The 18,612-nt window shown below is 41.5% G+C and overlaps 2 protein-coding genes across 2 annotated transcripts; both read left to right on the top strand.

The window, feature by feature from the left end:
• Positions 1-1,392: 1,392 nt before the first annotated feature.
• On the top strand, positions 1,393-6,908 carry atp6v1ab (ATPase H+ transporting V1 subunit Ab; the record flags this gene model as incomplete). Its single annotated transcript, XM_079234384.1, has 14 exons — positions 1,393-1,474; positions 1,685-1,813; positions 2,202-2,416; positions 2,512-2,649; positions 2,730-2,881; positions 2,973-3,135; positions 3,215-3,323; positions 3,426-3,548; positions 4,342-4,456; positions 4,543-4,606; positions 4,695-4,898; positions 5,061-5,155; positions 5,305-5,476; positions 6,218-6,908. The coding sequence occupies 14 exons, from the start codon at positions 1,393-1,395 to the stop codon at positions 6,308-6,310; spliced, it is 1,854 nt and encodes a 617-aa protein (XP_079090510.1). The 3' UTR covers positions 6,311-6,908.
• Positions 6,909-8,101: 1,193 nt separating this feature from the next.
• gramd1c (GRAM domain containing 1c) lies at positions 8,102-18,569 on the top strand (the record flags this gene model as incomplete). Its single annotated transcript, XM_079234271.1, has 17 exons — positions 8,102-8,200; positions 8,614-8,737; positions 9,219-9,319; positions 9,763-9,858; positions 9,936-10,016; positions 12,104-12,222; positions 13,088-13,244; positions 13,343-13,502; positions 13,596-13,739; positions 13,925-14,043; positions 14,127-14,269; positions 14,350-14,453; positions 14,707-14,877; positions 15,611-15,677; positions 15,879-15,998; positions 16,374-16,479; positions 16,724-18,569. The coding sequence occupies 17 exons, from the start codon at positions 8,102-8,104 to the stop codon at positions 16,790-16,792; spliced, it is 1,980 nt and encodes a 659-aa protein (XP_079090397.1). The 3' UTR covers positions 16,793-18,569.
• Between the last annotated feature and the right edge of the window lie 43 nt (positions 18,570-18,612).

Below are 18,612 nucleotides of genomic sequence, written 5' to 3'. Positions count from 1 at the left end.
ATTGATGTTGAATTGCTCAAGTGTACCTGTTGAAGATGTGTTCTGTGTGCTTTTGAGATGAGAAATACAATCAACCAAGATCATTTTGTTAGTTTTTGTTGTCTTTTTTTCCTTTTAAAAATGCTGTGCTAGAAGAAAAAAACCTTTTTAGGTGTCACCTGTAATTCCTACAATGACCCATTGGTGGAGCTGTTAAATTCCTGCACAGATGGGTTAAGCAGCCTAGCTTAAACAGGAAGATCTGTACATCAGTGGGAAGGGCAAGAAAAGGGCATGGATGCAGAGTACTGTAGGTGTGATATGATTGTCAGATAGAACGTTTAAAAAAGTGTGTGTGTGAGAGGGACACACATAGAATATAGGTACGCACAGTATATTGCAGATAAGAGCATCGTGCAGCCAGCTCTCTGTGGGGATGGGTCTCCGTCACGACTTGCTTGTGTTTAACTGCAGTGACACGCAGGAGCTGCAGTTAAACACAAGCTGTCAGTAGATATGTGACGTGAAAATAGGAATAAGAAGAGACGGAAGAGTTTTATACAAAGATGTCTGTTTGGAAAAGGAGCCTGCTCACAAAACGTACATCTACTGCCTGTCCACATGTGAAGGTAAGGCGAGGAGCACGCTGCTCTGTGGGATTCCCCTCTAGTGGTAGCCTCACACGTCCTACTGACTGTACTGCAGTGGCCTCGATCCGGCACCGTAATGCTAAGAAAAGCAGAGTCGTGAGCAGTGATGTTGCCATATTTTCATGGAGGTTTCCATGGTAACAGCAGGAGGCGCCACTACTGAGGTTCCACCACGGTGCCGTGCCAATATTTATCTCTTTTTTTAAATTCTTTCCATAATATCTTTTTCATTCTAATATAGTTTCTACCTTTTTTATTATGAAAAAAGTCTGAATCTGTTGTGAAAAGTAATTTTGTTTTTAAACATCATGCTGAAAATGATGCGTGAGAACTTTATTTTTACTCAGAACTGTTATGTTTGAGTTGGCATCAATATTTAAAGTTGTAAGATGGGGATGCACCCTGCTGCGGACTCTTGTATGACCATATATAGATTTAAATTTTCTTCACATACAGTTGGCTCAATTCTTAAACAGACTGGTACTAAACACAGTGTGGTCTCTTATTAAATGAACTGTAAATCATATAATATGAGAGTTCTTACCCACAGCTGCTTTATGGCTGCCAATAAAACGAATCAACAATTAAAATGTAGACACCGAGATCATATTATTGTAAGTGACCATTGCCACGGAGAGGACGGCCTCTCCGGCAGACTCCTGTTTAATTGTCCTTTTTCCTTTTCGTTCTGTTGCCGGATGTCTTCCTCACATTGTCCTCTTCTCTCTGCTCTGCTTCCAGTCAGCTCAATAAACCAGTGAAGATGGACATGTCCAAGCTGCCCAAGATCAGGGACGAGGAGAGGGAGAGCGAGTTTGGCTACGTTCATGGAGTCTCCGGACCCGGTGGGCCACCACACCTGCATAAATACAACCATCAATGTCAAACTCTCTCTTAGCTTTACACTTATAACCGAACAGAATGACAACAGAAGCCTTTAAAACAACATTTGAGCTGAAAGAAGCAAACGGAAGTGCACAGACTTGTTCAGCTGCTACTCTCTGATTGTTTAACTTCTACCCAGCTGGATTGTTTACACTTGTTTGTTTCAATAGTGGTGACAGCTACAGCCATGGCGGGAGCAGCTATGTATGAGCTGGTCCGTGTCGGCCACAGTGAGCTGGTGGGAGAGATCATCAGGCTGGAGGGGGACATGGCCACCATCCAGGTCTACGAGGAGACATGTATCCTTTTCACCACGTGCCTGTCAATTCCCCGTCTCCACTGGATGTTACAGCTTTCATATTGATCCATTGTATGGCTGCTTTTAAGCCATCGGTATGACTGTATTCTGAAATCTAATAATTATTAACAGCTCTATAAGAATGAGAAGATATCAAAAACGAAATATGTAATAGATGATACTTGTCAAAGAATAAAAAATTTAAAAAATCACAGCACATAATTAAGGAGATAATCTTCAGAACATGGAAAGGAAACATGAATGTGTTGTGACTAATGTTGCCGTCTTCCACTCTGATGCACAGGAGTCTCTTTGCTAAATTATGTAAAAGTTTATATTGAAGTATTCCAACATTCCTGTCCAAACATTTTTCCTGACCTTGAATCCAGCTGGTGTGTCTGTTGGAGATCCTGTGCTGCGGACGGGGAAACCTCTTTCTGTGGAGTTAGGTCCAGGAATCATGGGCTCCATCTTTGACGGTATCCAGCGACCACTGAAGGACATCAATGACATGACACAAAGCATCTACATCCCCAGAGGTGTAAACATCGGAGCCTTGAACCGAGACCTCAAGTGGGAGTTTTCTCCTGTCAAAAGCCTGCGGGTGTGTGTCTGTGCAGCTTCAACCTTCAAACCTTCAGCATGGCATGTTTAAATTATCCGATTCATGTCAGCTTGCCTGTTTTTCATCACTGTTAGGTTGGCAGTCACATCACAGGAGGAGACATCTATGGCATGGTGACCGAGAACTCCCTCATCAAGCACAAGATCATGCTGCCTCCCAGAAACAGAGGCACTGTAACCTACGTGGCTCCACCTGGAAACTACGACGTCTCCGTGAGTCCACCACTCCTCCCAGCTATTTTGCTATTGTTAGATGTTGCTTGGTGCTGATGGTGTGTGCGTCTCTGTGTCAGGACATTGTGATGGAGCTGGAGTTTGAGGGATTGAAGGAGAAGTTCACCATGGTGCAGGTGTGGCCTGTCAGACAAGTGCGACCCGTCACAGAGAAGCTGCCCGCCAATCACCCGCTGCTGACCGGACAGCGCGTGCTGGACGCCCTTTTCCCGTGAGTCTTGCATCCGCCGTTGAAACATTTTCACTCAAGACGTGTTGAAAATGTTTTCCTCATCCTGTACTCTCCTCTCCTCTGTGTGAAGATGTGTGCAGGGAGGTACCACGGCCATCCCAGGAGCCTTCGGCTGTGGAAAGACTGTCATCTCCCAGTCCCTGTCCAAGTACTCCAACAGTGATGTCATCGTCTACGTAGGCTGCGGAGAGCGTGGTAACGAGATGTCAGAAGTACTGCGAGACTTCCCTGAGGTGGGTAACGATGGCGGTGGCATTGTATTTCAACTTGATTTGGTGTTCAGAGTGACTGACCGTGCGGTCTGACCAACAGCTGACCATGGAGGTGGATGGGAAGACGGAGAGCATCATGAAGAGAACAGCGCTTGTGGCCAACACCTCCAACATGCCCGTAGCTGCCAGAGAGGCCTCCATCTACACAGGTGAACACTCGTTGATCACTTACATGTGTTGGAATAAAGAATCTCGTTCACTGTGGATTAACACACACGAGCAGTGCATACTAAATCAGTTTGTTTTGGCAGGAATCACGCTGTCCGAGTACTTCAGAGACATGGGATACCACGTGAGCATGATGGCCGACTCCACCTCCCGTTGGGCCGAGGCTCTCAGGGAGATTTCTGGCCGTCTGGCTGAGATGCCTGCTGGTAAGTTTCCAACTACCGCAGAAAAAGTTCAACAATTTATCTTTCATTTGATTGACTAATCTAAATTTATAATTAAATGAAGCAAAATTGCTAAAGATTCAGTTGTTCCAGGTTATTAAATGTGAATACTTGGAGATTTTCTCAGTCTTCTTTGATGGTTAACTGAGTATTTTGGGGAGTTTTGCTTTGTTGTTCAGACAAATAATCTCAATATGATCTACTGCAATGTTTATAAGACGCAATGTGTGTTCAAGGCAATGTGTCAAATTACCATTTTCCCTGAAGATCACAGGTCTCTGCAGAAATCACACTATAATCATTTTTAAAATGTGCTTCAAGGAAAATTAAAATAATATTGTCAAAATGATCATTCCCTCTAATATGGCAGAACATATTTACTCAATATCTGTCAAAATGATCACAATTAATATGTATTCAGCATTAGATATTTTTTGACATCATAAAGGACTTATGATGGATATTTTGATTTATATTTTCTTTTTTGTAATTTTATAAACTAACCAATAATAAAGAAAATATTCTGGGGATTAGTCAATGATGACTAATTATTGGTTGCAGCCCTACATTAAAATGGGTTTCAATTGCACTGCAAGAAGATGTATATTGAGCTTAAAATCGCAACCTAAATAAATACTTGCGCTCATTGATGCTCTTGCCTTCTTCCAAACTAAAAAGTAAAGTTGGTGCACAAATGAGAAGACAATCTTTCTCTAAAAGCACCACCTGGCACTTGTTTTTCCCTCTTCCTCTTCTTGTCTGTATCTGCCCACAGACAGTGGTTATCCTGCCTACCTGGGCGCCCGTCTCGCCTCCTTCTATGAGCGTGCTGGCAGGGTGAAGTGTCTGGGCAACCCGGAGAGGGAGGGCAGCGTCAGTATTGTTGGAGCGTGAGTTCAGCTTTTTAACACTAGAGGGAGACATTACTCTGCACATCTTGTACATAGTGTAACAAAACAGTTTGTTCCTTTCTCAGTGTATCGCCTCCTGGTGGTGACTTCTCTGACCCTGTCACTTCAGCCACCCTTGGTATTGTGCAGGTAAATGTACACATTCAGATTCTTATCAAGCTTTGTTGATTCAAGGTGCTCAGTTCTTTACTCATTAAGGTTGCGGTTATTTCCTCAGGTGTTCTGGGGTCTGGATAAGAAGCTGGCTCAGAGGAAGCACTTTCCCTCAGTGAACTGGCTGATCAGCTACAGCAAATACACTCGTGCTCTAGATGAGTATTACGACAAGCACTTCCCAGAGTTTGTGCCTCTGCGTACTAAGGCCAAGGAGATCCTGCAGGAGGAGGAGGACCTGGCTGAGATTGTGCAGCTCGTCGGAAAGGTAATTCAGCATCAAGTTGGCGGCAGGGGTTTGATCTTTAAATTAAGTTTTACTTGATTTTTTTTCCTTTCCCAGTATGTACCTTCGAAGCTAGACAAGTTAAAAAAAGAAATCTGCTTTCTATAACACATTTCTTTCATTTAACTTATATTTTTTTAACAGGCATCACTGGCAGAAACAGACAAAATCACCCTGGAGGTGGCCAAACTGCTTAAAGACGACTTCTTGCAGCAGAACGGTTACACACCTTATGACAGGTAGCATCACACCCAACGTAGCATGTACTCACTCACCTTTACTCGCATTCAGACGTCAAACGGATACCGGACCCCCTGGAGAGAAAGTGGAACTCTGCTCTTGGGTATTTGATCCAAAATGGCTGACTGATTTGTGTCCATGTCCTCAGGTTCTGTCCCTTCTATAAAACGGTGGGCATCCTCTCCAACATGATCTCTTTCTACGACATGGCACGGCACGCAGTGGAGACCACAGCTCAGAGCGACAACAAGATCACCTGGGCCATGATCAAGGAGCACATGGGAGAAATCCTATACAGGATCAGCTCAATGAAATTTAAGGTGTGTATGTCTGCAAAAGCTTGTATATCTCCTCTGCTTTGTGTGTTAATTTAGTGGTTCTCATTTAAGTTGTATGTATGAGTTGTTTGACTTTGCACTTTTTGCTTTATTTCCTGTAAAACTATGGAACCGTTTTCAAGATTTAAGACTCATAATAAAAATAAGGAAAAAAGGGATTTTTTAAAATATATCAATTGTAAAGCATTACACATTCTGCAGAGGTCACAATGTAAAAGGCGGAATACTGCTTTTTAAATAAGACTTTTTTTTCTTAAAAGGATTACTTGTTGACGTATTGTTTGCTGTAATACACTGAGTGCATTTAGGAGTTGAGACAATCACAATAAAGAATTGAACATTTTAAGTGCTTTACCTAGACCGGTTGCGATGATCTCCACCCATCAGGTTTTCTTTTGTCATAATTAAAGAGACACCTGTCCAAGGGCGTAGCATGAAAACATTGTTACCACAATAAATGCAAACAACAAAAACAGGCTGAGACAAGAGTGTCTATAATATCCAGTTCAGATTCCTCAACAATACATTTAATTAACTTAAAGCTCTGACAGTTTCAAGTCTGTACATTGTTCCAAGAGGATGGGGCAGCCTATTTCAAATGACATCTGTAGGACACAGTGAGGATGGTGGCCATAGCTCAGGCACCACAGACCATGCACAGAATCTGCCTACGCTTCCTGTTTTCTGTTCTTGTTGTGAGACTGTGTTTCTTTGTTGGTACAGGACCCGGTGAAGGAAGGCGAGGTTAAGATCAAGGCCGAGTACGCTCAGCTAGTGGAGGACATGCAGAACGCCTTCCGCACGTTGGAGGAATAGGCCGCCTGCTCTCACAACCTTCCCAGTTTTCATCTCTGACACCGCCACTGCAGAATCACATTCCACCTCCTCGTCTGCCCAAAACCTGCATACTCCCTGTGCTCCTTTTGTGAGTGATTGTGTGTGTGTGTGTGCGTGCAATTTTGTGTGGAGGGAAAAGAGAAAGGTGTACTGTATTCATTAATTTTTGGTTGCCTCATATAGGCACACTCTGGATCCTCTGCATGGTCGTTGGTTGTGTGTGTGTGCGTGCGTGTGTGGATTTAATGTGTGTGTGAACGAAGGATCTCTTCCACCCCGTTTCTTCCTTTCTATGTTTACATGATTTTCTTTTGTGTGTCTGTGTTGCTCTTCCTGAAGAGGGTTGTTCGGTTGATGTATTGTAATTCATAGACCATCTGTACAGAAGAGTATTAAATATAAATTTAATAAGATCAGCCTATTTATTGCCGGCCTTTTGACGTGAAGGCTTTGTCGTTCTTTTCTTTTTTCTTTTTATGGTTGTGTTTCCCCCTGTGCAGTGTTGTGTACTTTGCTGTGTGAATGTGTAAGAGTCGACACTCTGCTGTCCAATACTTTCATGTTACTCCAGAATAATTAAAACATGAGGAAAAAGAAACATGTTGTGTGTTTTGCCTTTGTGGTCTGATTGTTCTTAATGATGCTGTCAGAGCTGCTGAACTGGTCTCTCTGCATATCACTCCAGATCCCCACCCTATGCTTTGTTCCTAAAAATACATGTATATTCTTTAAATACTGTTATACCGAACTTAATTTGGTGTTACAAAATTAATAGAAGTCCTCAAACTGTTGTGATTTTAAGTCAAACACCTTTTTTAAAGTGAATAAAACATTCTGCAGTAGCTTTTTCACCTGAATACTTGGAATACAAAAGTACTGTACTTTAGCGGAATCCACTCCTGAATACATTTAGGGAGATGCCATTTTACAGCCATTAACTAGTTATGTGAAGACCAATGAGCGTCACGAATGAGATGGCAACTCCCATTAAGTATGTTCCTCTGAGCAGATGAGATGCACATGCAACAAAGCGCACGAGCACAGCGCATCAGAAGCGCTGCAGAACTGCGTGGGACAACCTGGCATATCCTTGACTTATTTTTATTTTTTTTTAACTCTGTCGCACTTGGAGAGAACAGAAACCGCGCCCGGTAAGTGACTGACGACAAGAGTTTAGTCTCATGTCGGTAACCCGCATGTGGAGACATGTTGGAGGTTCAGCTCGCCCGTGTGCTCATGGCGCTGTGTGTAAAAGTATTTATACACGTAGATCTGATAGCTTTTATCATGTGGGTTTTGGGCGATAACCCTTCTCATAGATATGTGATGGATCCAATCAACCGGCACAATCTGACAGCACACAACAAGCGTTTGGGTGTATATTATGGTGGAAAGTTTCTTAAAATTGGTATAAAAGTGTTTACCTTTGTGACATAAATCCGTTCTTCAAGATATTGTTTTACATAATATCACATGCGTCATACATGCATTAAGTTTCTATTCTTTGGCATGACTTCACTAGTGCCTCCATTGAATCCTTCTAGTCAAACCAGTTCTGTTGCAGTGATTATGACTTCCCTGTGCTGCATGGCTATCCTTGTTACAGGACATTTACCGGCGAGGTTCAGAGTTTTAGTTTAACTCTAAAAGACCCTTTGGTTATGTTTATCTCCTTATGATGTTGGAGAGATTGAAATGTGTTAACATCAATCTACAGCAGAGTTGAAGAGGTTTCACAGAAGCACATGTTTTTCATTTGAAGCAGAGCAGATGGAGCAGGTATCCAGCTGGTCAGGAGTGGGCAGTGATGATATTACACTGGAGTCGGCATCCATAGGGGATGTCAAGTTGAGCTCTGATGAAGAAGAGGTAAAAAACACAACACTGTCCCAGTTAACACAAAGCTGCTGCTACTTGTAAATGACCATCGGCTCCTTCATTTAAGTCACTTACATCATGTAGTTCTAGTATAATTTATAATAAACTGCATGGAAACATTGATTATACAACTGCTCTCTCGTGGGTCAGATTCATTACACTATGTTTCACCTCTCACAAGTGGGATTGCTGTTGTCTCTAACGCAAAGCCCAAAAGACTCACAATGCTGTTTATTATCTGCTCAAACTCACAGGAGACGATCTGTCTGTCTTCCTCTTTTGACCTCTGGTCAGAATTACAGCTGATCATATGTTCTTGTTTTTTTGTGTGCAAAGAAAAAGAACAAATGTGCTCGGTTTCATTAATGTCTCCCTACCAGTAATGTTCACATCTCCTCCACCAGAGCTCCGACCCTCAGGGACAATGTCTCGCAGCACCTCAAGCGCCTCTGACGACCTACAAACAGAGGTTGGATGAATTTAAGAAGTTGTTCAAAGAGCTGCCGGAGTCAGAGAGACTCATAGTGGGTGAGTTATATAAAGACTGCTTCTCATAGTAAGTATAGTGTTGGTCCATGATACAGATATGTATTCTATCATTTATATTAATGATATTCTTCACTGAGATCAATTATTTCAATTTTTCATGTTTCTTAAATTTGCGCAACAATTTTAAGGTCATGAAAATACAAAATAGTCCTTGTTTTATAATTCGTTTTTAAGTTTTCTTGTTTAGTTTAAATGATGTAATATAATAGACATGTGACACTCTAGCATGACACAGGAGCATCTGGAAACCACAAGGCTATGGTGACTAGACCTCAAATGAATCTAAACTGAAATATTAATGGTTACATGGTTTCTTTATCTAAAGTGAAGTGTAAGAAGTTAAATCACACTACGGCTCCCACTCCATCTTATTACAGTAGCCTGTTTCATACATACAGTGTGTCACCTCAGGTACATTAAGTTGTGTGGATGATTTCAGCAGCCTATATATTTTCCATAGACTACCCGTGTGCACTCCAGCGGGACATCCTCCTTCAGGGACGCCTCTACCTCGCAGAGAACTGGATCTGTTTCTACAGCAATGTGTTTCGGGGTACAAAGGTAATTGGAGAGTGGAGGAAGACAGAGGGAGAGAGAGGGGTTGTACAGTCTAGAAACTGTGTTCACATTAATGTGTGGAAAAAGCAACCGAATATGTGCAAGATTATATTGTCATATTAATATCCAATTTAGTTTTCAGTTCCTCAAAAACAGATGTCAAGAAATTCTCATTTGCAAGCATGTACCACAGTAAAAATATCATGTGAGATACACTTGTGTTAGTCGACCATATGCTAACGCAGCATTGCTGCTGTGAGTAGTAAGTTCAAGCCTCGCCTTGGGAGTTTCTGAAAGTCATTATAAGATGTCCTAACATTTATACTCCTGACTGAAGGAGGATCGAGCTCACAACATTGATCCCCAAGGGTTGATTTTTTTTTTTTTTTCATTGTAAAAAATGTTTGATAAGCGTGTGTGCTCTAACTACTCACCTTTTCTTAAAGATTGTACTGACTCTTAAAGACATCATGACTATGACCAGAGAGAAAACGGCTCGTCTGATTCCCAATGCCATCCAGATCTGCACAAGCACAGAGAAGGTGTGTTAGATGAGAGGAGAGTTTATTTCCCGTTTGATGAACACATAATCAATAACTTTATATCTCTTCACCTGCAGTTCTTCTTCACATCCTTCTCGGCAAGAGAGAAAAGTTACCAGGGTGTTTTCCGCATGTGGCAAAACACGCTGCTAGACAAGGTATGGTCTTCCCTAACTTACCTGCTACATTATCCAGTCTCCTAACTGCAAACACTCATCAGTGCAATGCTCATTCTCCATGTGGGAGTGATGACTGTTCATGCAGGCTCAACAATAGTCCCTGATTCATACCTCAGTCACATGTATAACACACAGACTAACTTGACCGCTGTGACTAAACGCCTCTCCGATTACCAGCAACTCTGTGACTTTATTCCATTCTGCAGCACTTATCTAATCAGTCCAGAGTGCGTATCATTCTGCCCTGTCTTCCTTTGAGGTTATCACTGCTGCTTTGCTATTGCATGTAGGGTAAAGATCGGCACACAGCAGCACAGCAGGGTTTGCACAGGAGTCCAACAGACACACGCTTTTGTTAATTGATCCACATACTGAGGTGCTGTGTTTGGAAGCATCCGCCTTCATGTATGTGAGGAACCCAGCACAGCTCAGTCAACTTTATTTAGAGAAGAAACATGAACAATAAACTAGAAAAACTTAATTTTCTAGTTTAAAAACTGCAGGCACGAACACTGTAAACTGTTTAAAATGTCTTTTAAAATGTGTTATTGTTTGCACGCGAGTTGACTGAAATGCGTTTGAGGCCTCTGTTGACGTATAATTGCTGAAAACCTTTGATAATATAATGATCATATTTAGCACAACAGCTGCATTATAGTCTGGAAATGGCACACTCTGCCACTAACAATAACAACTGATGATTTAGGGAGAGAATTATACAAATGCTTAGCATGGCAATTGTCATTGCAGCTAAAAACATTTATCAACAGGGTTTGATTGCATGAAAATCTTAAAGATTAAAAGTGTCAGTTGATGTGTAGAAGCTAAAAGCAAAAGTGAGTCGGCTAAGACGTGAAAGCAATTCAAAATGTCATTGAAGTCAAAGCGGCATAGATGTTATATATTATGCTCATAAACTGGAGCTATTTACCTCCAGTATGTCACAGGTGTAGTCAAAAATAAAACCACCAGCTCAGCCATCTTTATTTGGAGAATTAGACCATATTAAATCCCAATAGGACTTTCCTGGAAAAACAAATGTAAACATTAAGATTATAGATGATATTACATTATGCACGCATTATAATATCTTGTTTTAAGAGGAGAAACTCTGCAGCAAATACTATTCTTATAGACGGGCACCATGGCAGCCTACCCAAGGGGGTGCGAATCTGCTGGGATTTGCCGAACAAACACCTGCATGAAAACATCCCCGTCAAGAGTTCATTGACCTCAGGTGTGGCCACGGGCTGATTTACATGCTGCCTCTCGCCGCACAGAGCGCACTAGACGCTCCGCTTGCGTCGGAACTGAAACTATTCGCGGAATCGCTTTAAAACAAAAGGAGTTGGTCCGGACCGTCGGTAAACCGGGCTTTCGACCGGTAGAACAAGCTTTTATTTACCTTTTTTTTTGGGGGGGTGTTATTATCGCTGCGTAAATCTGGGCGGCGCGTCTTTACGCTTCTGAACTCTCTCAAATTCGGGACTTCCTGAATGTGCGTCCAGGTTATAGATCACTGCCTGACAGACAGTTGAAACTCGCAGCTGCGGGGAACATGTCATCTGACAAGTAAGTAAAGTCCGTGTTTATGGATCTTAAACTTTATCTCTGTTTAGTTGCGCTTGAACACGTATGTGGTTCCATATGGTGAAAACAAACAAACAACGTGTCGGGTTACAACAATTCCGACTGTTTTTATCACTTTGTCTCCTCGCCATACAGCTTGTTTTTGAGACTTTATAAGCTTCTCTTGGTTGTCAACACGAACATGTAAGATTAATATCCCAGCGGCTTGAAGAAACAATACGTTGTGTAGACTAGTTTGCTTGTGACCATGGAGATAAGACTGTAAATGATACTGTGTGGAAACTAAATGTTTCCAGGTTACCTTTAACAAACTCTGAGTCGCCTTTCAGCTAAATTCTTTGTGCAGCCTGATTAATTCCATGTCAAAGCAGAGTCCTTATTGTGCAAGGGGTATCTACAGGAGCTGGTTACCAAACAAGATTGTGCGGTTTATGTTTCATGACTTTGTGACCTCCCTTTCTCCTCCTGGCCTTTAGCCTCTGACCAGCTTGGAGTTGTGGCAGATGGTCAGACAGCATTATGGGTATGACCTGGGCCTGAGCCACGAGGAGATGGAGAGTTTACAGATATCAGCAGAATCAAGCATGCAGAACAGGTAACGCACGGCCATCATATATTTTTATTTATTTATTTTGCACATTTCAAACAATAAAATAAAACATAACAGAGATAAATGAATATCACAGTGCAGGAAGATGGAAGCCTGCACCTATATAATATTTTACAAACATGAAATATGCATGAGACGGACAACAAAAGAAAGGAGAGAAGAAAACTGTGTGGAAGGGGGTGGGGCTTGTGTTTGTTCGGGGATGTTGGATTATACCCCTGCGGTATTTTTTAAGTAATGGTAATGCTAAAAGTCCCCATGACTGAAACTACTATACCTGTAGAACAGCTAAAACAAGAAAGACATGAACACTAATACATATCTTAAGACTATCTTTTAAGCAATTTAAAAAACATTTTTTTGTGAGGTGGGAAAAATCATTTCATAATTTGGTTCCCCTAAATCTAATGGAAAATGACCTCTGCTAGTCGGTAATTTAGGAGGATGAAATTGTGAAGATTGACGAATTGACTTTGAAGTATGTCTTGAAATGATCAGGAATATTTCCTTCACTTAAAAGTATCTTGTACATGAAAATGCAAGTTAAAGAAATATGAATGTCATAAATAGTAAGAATCTGTAGTTTGTGAAATAAAGGAGCAGCTGAGAAGTGTGACTGATCGTGTTGCAATCCTAACAAAACGTTTCTGGAGGACCAACATTGTTTTGCAGAGAAGTAGGAAAAGTACTTGCCCAAACTATATTACAATATGAAAGATAAGGATAAATGAAACTGTTATAAAGAAGAAGGAGACAGTTTGCAGAGACATGATGTCTAACCCTCCTTATGCCATCCTCACACACAATCCAAATGTGCTGTGATTTGACACCACTGTCCGTTTGTCTGCAGCCTGACAGTGGGGCCTGGTGGTGACGATGGTCTCGGGAGGCTTGAGCGCCCTCCTACCCTCCGCCTCCCTGGGACGGAACATGGGCCTTTAGAGACCTCCACTCCCTCAGGGGAGGACTTGCCTTCTCCTTTCGGCTCGCAGAACTCTCCCAACATGGTATACTTTTTTTTTTTTTTTTTTTAAACGATCATTGCGTGTTCTGTGCATGTCTAAAATCTTTTCCCGCCTCATTAGTTTGCTCGCCTCTCTCGCAGGATGACTCTCGCAACTCCCCGTCTCAGCGGCGCAGTCCTGCGCCCTCGCTGGACCGCCTCGCGCAGGAACGGGTTTCCAAACACTCGTCGCTCTCTCTTGACCTCAACGCCAATGAGAACGACTTGTCTGAGCAGAGCGGTTCAGAAAGCATCGAGGACGGTAAGAAGAGGCACTGGAGGATGCTTGAGCTTCATGTGTTGTACTTTTTGTGGTTTAATATTTTTTTCTCTCTAAATATGTTCGCCTCATCAGTGGAGGACCAAGTGGGTTTGGCCCAGGTGCAGGGTCGACTTTATCTAAACAAGGTGTTCCACATCAGCGCCAGCAAGATGTTTGAGCTGCTCTTCAGCGACTCCAGCTTCACCCGCAGGTTCATGAACATCAGGAAGACAACCAGTGAGTGTTAATCTAAATTTAAAGCCATAACCAGGGAGGGGGGCCTTGTATACAATGTTGCATTGCTTATCTGTTGGTACAATGTTTATCTGTATGATCCCTGCATGATAAATTAATACATTTCTGAAACCAGTTCTGGCTTATCTAAGATAGTGTCATATTATAATTGTCCTTTGTGTTATCAGACTTCAGCTTTACTGCTTGGCAAAAAGACGCCTCAGGAAACATGAAGAGGAGTCTGAACTACACAGTGACCATCAGCAACCCTCTGATTGGCAAGTTCTCCACGGCTACAGAGAACCAGGTGTGTTTACATTTGTGTAACTGGTCTATGTGCACCTGAATGGATGATTTAATGATGTATTTGTACTTCAATTATCTCCTCAGATACGGTACAAAGAATCCAGGGAGGGTCAGTATTACCTGGTGGACTCCGAGGTGTACACTCATGACGTTCCCTATCACGATTACTTCTACATTCAAAACCGGTACTACATCATAAGTAACTCAAAGCGGAAGTGCAGATTAAGGTAAGGTATCATGATAATCTCATGACTTTGGACTTTTGTTTTAAAGCGACCGTCATTAAAAATGTCTGTGGTGCTGCCAGGATTTATACCGATGTGAAATACAAGAAGCAGCCATGGGGCCTGATCAAGTCTTTCATCACCAAAAACTCCTGGGGTGGCATAGAAGAAAATTTCCGGCAGCTGGGTAAGTAGAAAGCCGGGTCCGCCCAGTGTGCAAAAGAGTGAGCTTCCCTGTCTACTTTCCTTCGCTCGTGTTTTATTTGATCTCTTATCTTATATGAATGTTTTCTCCAATGCTCGTCAGGCTCTGCAGCAGTGACTTATTTCACAGCTGCATTTGCAAAAAGGAATATGATGGTTAACATTTTTCTTTTCTGAAATGCATTACCCACCTGATCTTTAACCATGCTAGCTGCTCCATATTTGACAATGTACAGAGGTAGAACTGCTGGAGGAGGAAGCAGAGTTGAATCAAGGAGGTGGAGAGCCTAGGAAGACGAGTGGGCTTCGGAGGAGGAGGCGGACTTATAGCCGGACGCTGTCAGAGCACATGAAGCCCAACAAGCAGTACGGACAAGACCCCGAACAGCACAGAGATGGCAACATGGGTAAATGACACACATACTGTATATAATGGCTTTAAAGGAATAGGTTTGTTGACTTTCTGGAGTTGGCGTGAGGAAGTCACTGTGTCCCGCCAAGAAAAGGTTAATAGCAAAATAAGGTCATAAAATGACGTTGTTTTTAATCCTTGGCTTTTGAACAAACTGCTTCAAGTCTTTATGATAAGCTAATCAACTATTTATCATCTAGGTTAAATGTTTAACTATACCGCTACAAGGCTGCTTGGTTGAGATTTAAAGCATTTACTTAATTGTTTAAATAATATTTTAGTAGGTAGTGATGCCAAAAGTGCTTGAATGTACATTTTAAATTGTCTTAATCTGACTGAAGTAAAATATGAACCTGTGAGGTCTTCAGCACTTTTAAAAAGTACCGAGATGTCCAAATGTTGACTGTTGTGCATCAAAGAGAGAATTTCTTGCTGCGATGGTAGCAGCTGTGACGAAGCCTTGCAAGCAAATGTCTAATGTTATAGACGAGTCATTGTCTATTTGCTTGCACCCTTGACACACCCACAAAACAGCAGCATCTATATCTCAGGCTGATACAAAATGCTGCACGCCACAAGGAGGAAATAACTTCTCACCAGAAAATTGTTGCAAACCAGTCCCAAACTTTCTCATTGTCTGCAACCAAGGTTTTGTTTTCAAACAGCCAGCATGTCTTTTTTTTTTAAAGTATATGTATTATCTATTGATCTGTCCTACTGTATTTCAGGTCCCATAGAAATGAACAACCTGCATAAATGGAACATTACGACCATAGTGGCTGGCATGAGTTTGATGTAAGTTGACAACTTTAAAACACTCAAGTGAAACGGTTGTATTGTGTATAAGGATTGCAGATTGTGCTTCTCTTCCTGTGTTGTCCAAAAAAGACGAACTGTCCCGATTTGTAAAGTGTCATTTCTGGTGTTGCAAGCTTTCTTCAAACAGTTGTCTCTCTAAGTGGTCAGATTAAACGCTATGCTTTCTTTCTCTTTCAGTCTGGTGATTCTGATGATGATGAATCTCGGTCTGTTTTTTAAGTTGTGGGCGATGGAGGACGTGGCCCACCGCATGTTCCTGACCACAAAGCATCGGCTGAGGTACAGGAGTGAGGCCAGGTCGGAAAACTTTCTGTTCCTTTTGCAAAATGACAGAATCAAGAAAGAAATATGCAGACAGTAACTACTGTATATCAGTAGTTGACATGATCACTCAGAAAGCAGAAGTCTTGGTGTGAGTGGAGAGGAGGAAGGGGTTACAAGAAGTTTAGTCTGTGGCGTTTGAGCAGCCCACATACAAGAGAGCTCCTGCTCTAATGACTGTTGAAACTGGCTGTTTATTAGCCTCAGAAACTGGTTATGTAAATGACATTGTCTTGCCTCTGTGCTCCTCCACTCCACTGTTTTTATCTTCTGCTGCCTTTTTATATAGCAGATGTAAATATCATATTTTGCACATAAAAATAATCATTTTTTCTTTCTGTTGCTTTGCAGTTTAGCCCCTGAGTATGGGCCCATACGGGAACCAGCGTATCGGACCAGAGAGGATGCGCAGCTGCTAAAAAACGTACTGCAGGACTCAATCAACCTTTTAGAACAGGTAAGACGAGCTGGAAATTTACTGCAGACGTAGCTCCGACGTGAACATGTGCTCTGTCTTGACTCTTTTATCTCGTCGTCACAAAGCAGAGACATGAAGCTGTCATTTTCTTTTTTACAACCAGCAGGAGTCCAACTGATACATTTACAGCTGTCTTGTCACACCTTTTTAAAAAAAAAAAAAAAAAAAAAACCTGAAACAGGGGTTATAGCTGCTGAGTCGGTTGTTGTTTTTCTCCTCACAGCTCCGCAGCTCTCTGGTGGTGCTGCAGCAAACCTTTGCTTTGGCCAATCTCACAGCAGCTCCACAGTGATGCTGCACAGTGATGCTGCACAGTGATGCTGCACAGTGATGCTGCACAGTGATGCTCCACACAGGGTGACTGCAGAATGCCTGAAGGAAAAACTAAGGACTTCACTAGTGAAATGTCTCTGAGGAAATACTTGGTATCCAGTGACGTTGCCATGTATACGTCCCTAAACCACCGACGTGTCATTTGTTGCCAATGGTTACAGGTCCCAGGATGTTTTTAAGGCTGTGGACTGACTGCTGCAAGGACAAAGTGGTATCAGTCGGAGCAGTAGGTTTAGATTTCTGGAGGGTGCTGTTTGTCTACTCCCTTGGCTGCCGTTTTTTCCCCCTCTTTCTTTAATTGTGGCATTGAATTTCAGCAAATGCCTTACTATGTGCTGACGATCGTGCCACGCCAAATTAACTTTTGGAAATGCTTTTATTTTTGTTTTATTCCAGGGATGTGAATCAATATTATGTACTTTTTTTGCACATTTTATTTTTTGCACAAGAACCTCATAGCCGTGTTTTTAATAATACTGTGAGCCAAATCTGGTGAACAGAAGGTACTGCTGACAATGTGCCTTTTTCTTCTTCTTAACACCACATAGGCATATTTGATTAATTGTCCTCATTAACTTTTTTAAGTGTAATCAATTTTCATGTTTTTTTTGTCTTGTTCTACACTGTGAACCAAGCATATAATATATTGGTTTAATGTTGTATTCTAGGTGTAGGGTCAGTGCGACTCTCAGGTTATCTCAGCACTTTGCTTTCACATTTGATTTGTTATTTCCACATTGACATGAACACTTGTCTTTTTTGTGTGAATTCATTGTTGGTGACTAGCCCCTACAATTGCTTAGTTCGATGTTTACAGTGTTACTATCAGCGTAGTCTGTGTGCATCACTTATCTAAATCCAACAGCAAGCGACCACTAGTTTAAAATTGGTTGTTTTATACATTTTTAGCCATATTGCAATTAATAAACCAGATTTATTGCCAGAACATTAGCAGTGCTGCTGACATTTTGAAGGTATAACATATTGGAGCTGAAAAATATTTTTATTGATGAATTCTTATTGTCTATAAAAATCTCAATATTGTAATCTATAAAATAGTGTCAAAATGTCCATCAGAGCAGCTGACATTTTTTAGTTCCTTGTTTTGTTCGACCAACCCACAAAGATTCAGTTTTCTACCATAAGACACAAACGGCTGATTTAAATATTGAAGGTGTTAATTTTAATTATTTTACTTTCAGAGTTACTGGAATGATGAATCGATTACAGACCACTATTAGCTTTGGGAATGATCTGTTCATTATTCTTGAAGCTGATCTGCCTCGAAACAAAGGGAAATGACCACATTGCTCTTGAGCTGAGCAGATTAAATGTACTAGAGTTTATTTTATGAAGCCAAGATTTTTAGTTGTTTGGTTTTGTTGTATGATGCTGGGAACTGCACACTGTCTGCTACTGCTGGAAACGGAAGCGAAAACTAAATGGGAGTAAAGCCAAATGTGTCTTTGTCACAGGTGAAATACAAGACTATTGAGACATAATTTAATCATTGACCGAGCATGTCCTTGTGTGCGGAGAGAGGAACTAACACATTGTCTCTGTAGGCTGTCCACAGGATATCTGATAGTGGCAATTAGTTTATATTGAACATCTATTGTTGTATACATGTACAGACTTTAATAAAAGTTTATACCATACTTCAGAGTGAAATATTGGATTATTTGCTAATTCATTTATATGTTTAGGTAATTTACACAAAACACAACACCTTTTACATTATGATGTGCTTGTTCCCTGCATAAATCTTGGTTTAATTAA

This window comes from Taurulus bubalis (genome assembly GCF_910589615.1).
Source record: "Taurulus bubalis genome assembly, chromosome: 18".
Taxonomy (NCBI): Eukaryota; Metazoa; Chordata; class Actinopteri; order Perciformes; family Cottidae; genus Taurulus; species Taurulus bubalis.
Note: the sequence above shows the minus strand (reverse complement) of the source record. Positions and strands in the feature narration are given on the sequence as shown.